We start from the raw sequence: 11,437 nt of genomic DNA on the forward strand, positions 1-11,437 counted from the left end.
ACATTGAGTGCTTAACTTAAAAAATATACCTCTATGGAGCCAACGACGTTCAATTCAGCTAGAAATCAGCTGTGCACTTGAATTTTATTGTTATGTTTTGAAGAATTTTCCTAACCTAGCTTTTGTTTGTAAATAAACGTTACTGTTAGGAGATGAGTGAAATGGATAATGAAAAATATTGTTCGTAACCTCCTGTATATTGTCGGGTCAGGTAAAATCTTGTACGTTACACGTTACGCAAGAGCGTGTTTACATCACTTCGGTAAATTATGCAACTCGCTTCCGCTCGTTGCACAACATTTACCTGCGTGATGTAAAAACGCTCTTACTACACTTGTAAGGTAAATAGCTATTACATTGCTGTCAAACAAAACATATACACGGCAGTTCAAAGAGCAATGGTATCTGTTAATTAATCTGTCTAGACATGCTGAAAAACTTACTCGCATACTACATGTTTGAAAATTGTGTGCCTATGTTAGAAAACATAACCTATGCATAAAATGGCTTAATGTGTAATTTTGTAATTAGGATAACCATTTACAAATAAGCAGTAGACAATTTCTAGCTTTATTTTAATGAATACAAGTGAATTTCATACAAAAAACGTTTTAAATATTCTTTTACAGTGATTTTACTTTTTAAATTATAGCTGTAGGAATTCAACAACTTAAAACTAGAGCCTCGTATGTGTGATATTTCAACTCTTCTCCTCCATATGGAATATAAAGGCATTGGTGACTTGGCTGGATCTAAAACATATTCACACAAGCTTTAGAAACATAAAATTAATTAATATGAATTTTATGAACACATCAGAAGGCAGTTTTTTCTGTATAAGGGCCTGAGCTTGATTTGGTGAAATGGGGTATACCTACTTTGGAGCCATTACTAAGTCTGGTGCTTGTGGGAGGCATGCCCTTCCTTTTGATTACTGTAATGCCTAAATCAAAACATTCCCTATAAACTCTAAATGGCTTTAGACAGTTGAACCCTTTCAGTGCTATGCAACGATATATCGTTATGCTTCTTTTTCCTGAAAAGTGTTATGGAACGATATATCGTTCGCATTTCATCAGAATAGTGCTAACTGACGATATATTTTGCTGGCCTGACTTTTGACCGTGTGAGATTTAACGCTGGGCATATCGGTTGACTTGGTTGTTGTTTCGAAACAGTGATGGTTTCTTTTGATTCCTCATACGATCAAGGCCTGATATATCGTTCCTTAGCACTTTTGAGAAGCCGATTTTTGTTCTCTCACACTAGACATTGCCCCCTTGGCTAGCCCAGCACGTTTTGGACGAAATAAGTAAATAACTCTAGAATTTTTCGGAAACTTACAAAATTATAGTATCAATAGGGTTAATGCATTTAAAATAAATCTGTGTAATTTATGTAATGATCATACACTTTACTCATCAATTATAGGTATACAGTACCAGACCGTTAACATGAAGAAAATATGATAAGAGTTTTAAATAACAAAAAGAGCATCCTAAAAAAATGATAACTATAGTAAGAAAGACCAACTTTGAAAAAAGTGTCAAGTGATCCCCATATCACCCTGCACTTATTGATTGACAGTATATAAACATTAATGCAAACAATTTTTTAAAGGAAAAACTTACTTAAAAAAAAAACTGTATGCTACAAGAATACATCAGTTTTAATTTTAACCATATTTATTTGAATGGAGAACAGATAGTTTTGCATCTACATATGCTACGTTTTAATTTTGTACGTTGTCTTGATGAGCCTAAATCTTCATAATAGAAATAGAGACAAATAAGTCTACTGTAAACAATTTTCAAATAGAATTCCATTTTTTAGACAACCCACATTTAAATTGTCTGTGTTGAGGGCTTTCCCCCCTGAAAATGATTCATGCTTTGGTCTTTGAACCATAATTTTTTTATGTAGGCTAAGCTTCTCACAAATTAAAAACTGAATTCTTTATTTAACCCTGCATCTGGCAGCTACAAATCTCCGTACTGGCAGGCCATTTTTTTACTGTATGTACGTAGGTTTCTTTCGAGCTATAACAATTGTGTTCTACCATACAAAAGTATAGGCCTATGCAATTGTATATTTTCTTTTTCAGGACATTACAAGGAAAGAATTTTAACCATTGACGGATCTATTTTTTTTAAACTGTTTACTTTGAAAGAAAAAAATATAATTGGCCTATACAATTTTTCTAAAGTAGAAAAGGCTTGGGAAGATTACTAAAGATTTTTTTATTAGTAGTCTAATCTAAGATATGAAATACGTTTTTATTCTCTAACTCTCAAAATATTGTTACATCACGGTAAATGAACAAACTATACAGGGTGCTCACGAGAGGTGTCTCAAATTGATTACAGAAAAACGGCTTAACGTACAAGGATGAAATAAAATTATTTCCTGCTAAATCGACCCCAAGAAATAACGTAAAAATATTTTTAACTTTTTCCCAATACAGGGTGTGCCAAAAACTGAGGGTCACTAGTTCGAATCTCGGAATTTTCAAATGTAAACATATGTCATGTTATACATAATTTTAAAGGTATTTGATGGGCAAACATTTTGGCGAAAACAGAAATAAGTTATCTTTTTCCGTTTCAAAATGGCGGCAGTTTTTTTGGAAAAAATCTATATTTTTTTAATACTCTGTGTTTCCTATACCAATGCATCTATCCCTTCTCCGGTTGAATTGTCTTACTCGTTATGAAATTAGCCTTACTTTGATATGCTACAAGTAACGGTTTTTATGAAATAAAAAAAATTCCAAAAAAGTTTATTTTTGAAAATTTGCAAATGCTCATTTTTCAAAAATTTCAAATAGCAACATATGTCAAAAGGCACATCATTTTATAGGTTTTTTAATTCCTAACAACTTTGTAATTTACACTTACTTCGTATCTCTTTTAGTTTTTGCGTAAAAAACAAAAAATCTAATTTTCCTATATCAAATGCATGTAATTTGGGTTTGACGTGGTTTAACACTTCATCAAATTGAGCCTAGTGTTGGGCCTAGAATCTCTGGTGTAAAATGATAAAAAGCAATATCTAATCTAATACAGTGATGTTTCCTGTGAATGTTCAGCAGTAAAGAAACTGATGCTCAAACGACTTGTGACTAGTCGTTTGCCAGTGGAGGAACTAGTTTTAGTGACTAGTGAATAGTTGTGTGCCAGATGCAGGGTTAACTTTCCCATACAGTGCCTAGTTGATATTTCTGGTAAATCTCAACTATGTATTCTTATAAAATATTCAACAGACCTATGGATAACAACACAATTTACCTTCCCAGGAGTGAGTGTCCCATCATGCATTGTTCTACCCATGTACAAGTTTTCTCCATCCACAGTTTGTCCAACGACGACTGCCTCGGGTGGAACTCTCCCGTCACGATCTTCTACCCAGGCAACTTGATGACTGATCAGTACCTGTACAAATAACCCTTATAATGGGTGGACGGTGGGAGTAACTGTGATATCTTACAGAAAACAATAGTGTTACGTGCCCACAGCTCTCTAAAACTTGTTAATATTAAAGTTATATTAAAGTGTACAGTGAACAAACTTGAACTTGATACATTCTCTGTTTCAATAACAGAGTACTTTGTTCTGTGGAATGGAATCATTTACAGGTATTTACGACGGCATTGTTGTCGGTCTTATACTATCTGTCTGGGAGAGATAACGGTTTGCCGTAGCGTCCAGCAGCGGCCCGTGGTAATAAATCACTGTTGACTTAGTCGCAACAATGACATAACGATTAATTTTTTTCAGTTACTGGATACTCAAATAACAAATTTCAAGCTGTTCGAGAAGTTGGGTTGGAACAGTGTCATCTAACCTAACCTATCCTAGCCAACCAAACTTCTCAAACAGCTTAAAATTTGCAGTAGCTATTCTAATATTTCGTGTTTTCTCCAAATTTATAAAGCGTGTGATAAAAAACCTTTTCAAAATATTGTATTCTTTATTATTTATTGCCTATAAAAGGTTTCAATAAGTCATAGAAGAGTAATTAAACACATTTTATTATTTTTATTTGTTCAGAGGGAACCAAAATGGATCCTTTTCACCCAAAACTCAAAGTCAAAAATTTTGACAAAAACAATACTTTCTCAATCTAAGAAGAATCTTGACAAGAACCACCTAAAGCCCATAGTCTCATAGACTGCCATTGGAGTTCTGGGGTAAGAGCCCAAGTAGTCAGAAGGCACTGGTCAAATAATGTACTGTATAATAAATAAATCAAATAAATTTGATGGAGCTCATCTTATCCCTAAATCATACTTTTCTTACTACAACTATTCTAGCACGGGTATGATCAAAATACACCTTTATTTAGTCAAATCAAATTTATGGTATTTCGTGGATTAAGAATACAAGTTGAAGTAAAAGAGTTAGCAAGATTTTATTTTGTAAAAACAATCATGTAATACAGCATGCATAGCTATAACATGCATATAGCCATTGAGTATACACGTTACGTGTATACTTAATGGTATAGCTTACACACTAAACTAATCTGCCCAATAAAAAGGACATTTTTCTATCCTAAATATAAATTTTTATTTAAGCTTTTGAAAATGTAATAAATTTTGTTCACTGTTCAGTTTATTGAAAAAATAGCGAGGTATACATTTAATGACTAATATTTTCCAAGTTGTATTCAAAGACAAATTATAATTTGTATCCCCATTTATCCTACTAAAATTCAGCGTTATTTCATCACTCATATACTGTATGTACAGGGTGAGTTTTAATTGTCCCCCCCCCAACTTTTTTCTACATTTTTTCAAATATCAATCCCAGACCACTTTCAAACATTGTTGGGTAGTAAGTACTTCATTTTGACATGGTGGTCATTTCCGGCCGCCATCTTGGATCCGCCATATTGGATGCAAAATATTTTTTTCAAATGTAAAGGTGAGGTTGTGACCCATGATTTCCAACTAGATTTTTGCCCTGATTACAATGCCACAAACCGTTTTTAAAAATCTTGATTCATTCCAAAGTTATGAGGGATTCTTAAAACTTTATTTTTAGCCCATTTTAACATTGTGCATGTACAAACTAAGACCATAATCTCAAAATAGTGCTAGATAAAGATGAGTATACACTACCAGTTATTGTCGACCTTTTTTCACTTGGTTATGACTGATGAATTTTTTTCGGCCGCCATCTTGGATCCGCCATTTTGAAATGTGATAAATTATTTTAAATATGAAGGGGGTGTTGTGACCTATCATTTCGAACTAATATTTTAAGCTAAACTCAATTCCATGATCCGTTTTTCATTTTCATATTTTGATTTTGAAATATTGACATTTTTAACAAAGATATTGCAATATTTCATAAATAAAACTTGATAACAAAAAATGTATTGCGGCATCGAGTTTAGCTTAAAAAAGTAGTTCGAAATGATAGGTCACAACACCCCCTTCATATTTAAAATAATTTATCACATTTCAAAATGGCGGATCCAAGATGGCGGCCGAAAAAAATTAATCAGTCATAACCAAGTGAAAATAGGTCGACAATAACTGGTAATGTATACTTATCTTTATCTAGCACTATTTTGAGATTATGGTCTTAGTTTGTACATGCACAATGTTAAAATAGGCTAAAAATAAAGTTTTAAGAATCCCTCATAACTTTGGAATGGATCAAGATTTTTAAAAACGGTTTGTGGCATTGTAATCAGGGCAAAAATCTAGTTGGAAATCATGGGTCACAACCCCACCTTTACATTTGAAAAAAATATTTTGCATCCAATATGGCGGATCCAAGATGGCGGCCGGAAATGACCACCTCGTCAAAATGAAGTACTTACTACCCAACAATGTTTGGAAGTGGTCTGGGATTGATATTTGAAAAAATGTAGAAAAAAGTTGGGGGGGGGACAATTAAAACTCACCCTGTATAGCTTGTCACTGGAAAATGTTATTCAACATTTTAAAGAAGGTAATAATTATGGTGCTGCTAAAAAAAAAAAAAAAAAAAAAAAAAACACTCGGAATTTAGGGTGGATTTAAAAACATGCTGTATGACAAAGCTCTATAATATATATATAATCCTTGTTGGAAAGCATTCATTTTTGCTATAGTTTTGTTTAATGTAAAATTTGACTGTGAAAATAAAAAGTATTTGACTTTAGAAAAAAGCAAAAGCCTCTAAAATATTAATGCAGGGAAAAGTAAAAAGTTCAACTCCAATCTCATTACTGTATTATAAGTGTAATCCTTCTCACCTCAAACTGATTCACTTCATGTTCCTTGCCTCCCCAAGGCACGTAAGCCTTGTGATGAGAAGGTGCGATCTTGGCTGGAAGCAAATCTCCTCCATGATAAGCTCTACCCGCGTACAGGGGACCTCCGTCCTTGTCTCTTCCCGCATAAACCGCATTTTGTGGAATCTCCCCTGGCTCGCAGTGGATCCAGTGCAGTTCACCTTGGCAGTGAAGTGGACGAGCCCCCTGCAGCCAGCCATAACCTGCACACATTTTGTTAATATGTAATGTGATCTCATAAATGGTGAAGCCTTAGCATTTACCTACTACAAGCTCGTGGAATTTATTTTACATTCTCCTCCCATGACTAGATGGGAGGAAACTAAGGAAAATCACAGGAATGATCACGGCTCATGGTTACATACAGCGCTTGAGGATCCAGAATGGTGATACAGCATGCAAGAAATGTGAGCAGTCTGAGGACCATATAATTCATGGCTGTAAATTCTATAAATGAGGTAAGGGAAAAGCACTCTTGAAACCATGACAATGAGCCCTTCCTCAGAAAGAGATATTGTAGATCATGCTGTAGTTCATAAAGATGTTAGCATTTGCTATTATTTATTAAAAATTTTTATTCCATAAAAACCCTTAGTATCACATATATATGCTTTATTTTTGTTTAAGACCAATCTAGGAAATAATTTAAAAAATTATCTCTGTTCTCTCTCTAAATTACATTTAGACATTTACATATACACTTTATATCTTTAGATTTTCTGTCTTGTAAGCTTTTTGATTTATATTACAAGATAATGCCATAAAACCATTGTTTTCTCAGTTTATGATCCTACTTTAAATGTTTACTGCTATTTCACAAGAACTGGGAAGGAGGGATTTTGTATGACACAAGGTTTTGTTATCAGTGGCAATGTCTAAACATCATGGCCTTGAATTAAGCTGCACTTGTGTCTGGAACAATTAGTCTCAACAGTTAGCTTCCATTATATTTCAAGCACATTGTTCATCAGTTGTTCATATTTAGCTTATATGATTCATGAGAGAATATTTCAGTAACAATTTTGCATTATATTTTGCTATTTTTCCCCTACCATTCTTCACAGTTGTTATAATAATGATATTCAAAACATTTAGGAATGACTAGAACGTATATGTATAGTATATGGTATGAACAAACAACAAAACATAGAGGAAAGTTGAAGAGGGAATGAAAACTCATACAGGTAATGATGAGTAGTTTCATAGGTGTAATGGATTATTACATTTACTGCTACAGGGAAAGTAATCGTGCTCTTAGGCAAATGTCAATAGATAAGTGTAAAATTTTAAAAATTACCAAATCTTGTTAAATATACATATCTAAAACATGCAAACTGCAAAAGATTACTTATCCTACATACAAATAACATGGGAATGTTAAATTTAAAGTTTTTCAAACCTTTATCCGTAACAATTTAGTGTACAACAAGGTAGCTTACTTCACATACCTTGGTTTGGTGGTATCCATGCACCGGGAGGAGGATAAGCGCCAGGAGGTGGTGGAGGATAAGCGCCAGGGGTTGGTGGAGGATAAGCGCCTGGGGTTGGTGGAGGATAAGCGCCAGGAGGTGGTGGAGGAAAACCTCCTGGCACTTCTTGGTGAGGTGGATATCCTCCAAAGCCACCGAACTGGTAACCTGTAAAGAACCATGATCTAGCAAGATTGGCATATGATGGAGAATTTATCATGTGATGGAACAGATTTCTAAAACCTGATAGGTTCTCCGCATGGCTACAAAACTCTGGGTTTAAAAAGTCACCTTGTGCATGACGGATCATTCCTACTGTAATGAAACTCTATAAAACAATAGGTCTTTGTGCATTCATGTTCTATAAGTTTTAACCTTTCAGAGGGAATTTGAGATTTCAAAACAGGATATAATGCACCAGTATATTATTTACAGGTTAAGAAAACAAAAATAGAACTATTTAAGATAATAACAAACTTTTTGGGATGCCACATCTTCAAAAAACCAAGTTCAACAGTTTACTTTGACTGTGTAATCCTATCATTTAATTTAACATTTACAAAAGTAAATTTATTTTTTGTGGTCATAAAAATTAAAATTAATTTAATTTTGGCAACAAAGATGTAGGTTACTGATCAAAACAGAGTGTAAAAATTACTAAATTGCTGTTCAAAATAAACATTTAAAAAGTGGTAAATTTTAAAATTCTCACCTGACATGATAATTGAGCTACACTGAAGCTGGACTTACAAGCTCAGAGCTGCAGCTACAGTTAACAAAGATCCACCTGTTATCACTAACAGCTAGCTGATAATACCTACACCGCACACTAAAATGTGACTCACTCTCAGTGTTTCATAACTTAAACCTCATTTGCACCTGTGTTCTCATTAGCAAGGTCTTGACAAATACATCACTTCAGCCATTCTCCTAAAACATTTGTCAAAGTACAAAAATATGCTACGAATTGGTACCAGTGATGCCCATCTGAAAATTTCTTGCGAGTTAATTAAATGATTTAATTAAAAGTGAAAAATTAATTTATAACAATATAGAAAATTGTGTCGTAGTTCCAAAACCTGTTCAAAAAAGTCAATTTTACAGGAGGGAGAAAATTTTGTTTCACTACGATTATTTTCAAAAATTGTTGAGTAATTAATGTATGAATATCATGTTTAATCGCAAAAAACCCAAATGAAACAATACACAAATTCATAAACACTGTAGAAAATGTTTAAATAAATATTGTTGTATGGATAAGGCAGTGTTTGGAATAGACCCAGCTGGATAAGGCAGGTTTTGGAAGAAATTTGGAACAAGCATCTACAGCCGGAGCACCAAAACCAATATTAAAATGTAAATTCACATAGTTTCTGAAGAATGATTTCTTTGTCTTCAATGATGTGTCCTCACAACTTGAATTATACATTCTCCGCAGCTTGTTCAGGTTCAAGTCACTAGAAATATACTGTCTCTTATCTACCTCTACAGTAATGCTCCTCAAGTACTTGAATTGCCCCGGGCGCAGCAGCTGAGGGGGCGCCACGCCGCGACTATTTGTATTAACATAGTATTAAAAATATGCTAATGCAACTATTACTGATGGGGAGAGGGGGCGCCATGACCACGTTTGCTCCGGGCGCCGCCAACCCTAGGGACGGGCCCTGCTTTGCCTTGTAAACATTTCTTACAAACATTTTGTACTCTGTTTTTTTTAGGCCCAAAAGAGACAAAAAAGTTTTTTGCACACTGGAACTTTGTCTGGAACACCAGGCTGATGAGTTGCCTTTTTTACAAAATAGGTAATTGTCATTCCTTTTCTGGAACTGTTCTCGATTTTTTGACGACTTCTCCGTGGTGCAGAAATTGTGCAGTACTTTAAAATTAGATGGTCTTGCACTACCGGTACCTTCTTTGTCCAAGAGTAAAACATTTTATGTAAATTGTTAATGTCCCTTTTGGTCAATGACTGGCATTTAAATAAAACTTTTTGTTGAGTGTCCACAGTCAGGAAGGCTTGGATTGCCCTTTGAAGAGTATGTGGAAAAAAGTTACTATTTTAGGCTATATGGTACGAATAATCAGTTCTAGTAAGTCTATGCCAGAAACACTGGTAGTTTATTGAATAGTGATAACGAGACTAACTACTACAAAGCATTTGTACGTACACATGTCAAATAAATGGCTTAGGCCTATACAGAAATTCGTTGTTTTCAACAGTAAAATTTCACCAACAGGTTGAATTTAATTTGTTTAGGGGGTACAGTTTCTTACCTGGGCTATGCTAATATCGATTGAAACTATCGTTTCGATTAGTAAACCTTCATGCGATTTTTCACCATCAGCAAGTTTGGTTGGTTATGTTAGGTACGATCGTGAAGACAGCTATCGCCAGCTGTCGACCCTACATTTTCCCCCCTCCCACAACGATTTCCCCTCTTCACCCTCTCGCCAATCAGATACCGCCTAGGTTTGAGCAGTTCAGTCGATGCACAAAAAAATACCTCGCATTTAAATTTACCTTCTATGGAAAATTAATAGTTTTCCGAAATAAAACTAATAACTGTGCATAGGTAATATTCTTATATAGCATATATACGCACCAAAAAGTATAAATAAATCCAAACATTATATTTTAACATATATATTTAACATATATATATGTTCTCAGAGTACTAGGAGTGTTTGGACGTACTTAAAACTATGTTGAAAAGATATTCCACCAAATATTATCGTTTTAAATTGAAGTACATACATGGATATGTACAACATATTAAAGAATTATTAAAATCCAAATATAAATATTTAAGTTAATTTGAGCCTAAAGTCCAGCTAACAAATTTGTTCTCAGCGTACTAAGAATGTTCGGACAAACACCTAACAATGTTGTAACATTATTCCACAAAATTTTATCATTTTAAATTAAAGTCCATACTTGTATGTACGACATATTAAAAAAACATTAAAATCTAAACCAGATTACTAAGTATGTTCGGACAGACATATAACTATGTTGTGACGATATTCCACAAAATTTTATCGTTTTAAATTAAAGTATACACTTGAATGTATAACATATTAAAAAATCATTGGAATCTTAACATATATATTTAGGTTAATTTTAGCCTGAAGTCCAGCTAACGAGCTTGTTCTCAGCGTACTAAGAATGTTCGGACAAACATCTAACTATGTTGTAACATTATTCCACAAAATTTTTTAGTTTTAAATTACACTCTATACTTGCATGTACAACATATTAAAACATCATTAAAATCTAAACATATATATTTAGGTTAATTTTAGCCTGAAGTCCAGCTAACAAGCTTGTTCTCAGCGTACTAAGAATGTTGAGTCAGTGAGGGCTTTTCCTTTTATAAGTATAGATACTTGTGTGTACAACATATACACAAATTAGAAAAAAATTTATATATATATATATATATATATATATATATATATTTAGGTTAATTTGCCCTTGAAGTCTAGCTAACGCCTCCACACTCAAAGTTTTTAAAGCATCATAAGACCAAGTTGTAAACATATTGCGCAGCTTTTTATTGTTTGAAATATTAGTATATACTTGTGTGTACAAAATATAAAAAAATAGGAAAAAATAAATATATATATTATTAAGGTTAATTTGACCTTGAAGTCTAGCTAACGCCTCCACAGTACAAGAC

The 11,437-nt window shown here is 33.6% G+C and overlaps 1 protein-coding gene across 1 annotated transcript; it reads right to left on the reverse strand.

Moving 5' to 3' along the window:
* Nucleotides 1-556: 556 nt before the first annotated feature.
* Nucleotides 557-8,827, reverse strand: LOC128998231 (calcium-binding protein P-like). Its single transcript, XM_054424271.1, has 5 exons — nucleotides 8,470-8,827; nucleotides 7,737-7,925; nucleotides 6,250-6,491; nucleotides 3,288-3,431; nucleotides 557-752 (listed from the first exon to the last, which is right to left on the reverse strand). The coding sequence occupies exons 1-5, from the start codon at nucleotides 8,474-8,476 to the stop codon at nucleotides 663-665; spliced, it is 672 nt and encodes a 223-aa protein (XP_054280246.1). The 5' UTR covers nucleotides 8,477-8,827; the 3' UTR covers nucleotides 557-662.
* Nucleotides 8,828-11,437: the final 2,610 nt, after the last annotated feature.

Source organism: Macrosteles quadrilineatus, unplaced genomic scaffold, assembly GCF_028750875.1.
Source record: "Macrosteles quadrilineatus isolate MER2022 unplaced genomic scaffold, UCM_ALF_1.0 Scaffold_7__1_contigs__length_78375512, whole genome shotgun sequence".
Classification (NCBI taxonomy): domain Eukaryota; kingdom Metazoa; phylum Arthropoda; class Insecta; order Hemiptera; family Cicadellidae; genus Macrosteles; species Macrosteles quadrilineatus.

What these genes read in the sequence shown, in the direction of transcription:
- LOC128998231 (XM_054424271.1), bottom strand. An exon ending in ATGAAGTGAATCAGTTTGAG is followed by an intron (nt 3,432 to 6,249) that starts GTGAGAAGGATT and finishes TTATTTGTACAG; the next exon opens with GTACTGATCAGTCATCAAGT. An exon ending in GGACACTCACTCCTGGGAAG is followed by an intron (nt 753 to 3,287) that starts GTAAATTGTGTT and finishes AATATGTTTTAG; the next exon opens with ATCCAGCCAAGTCACCAATG.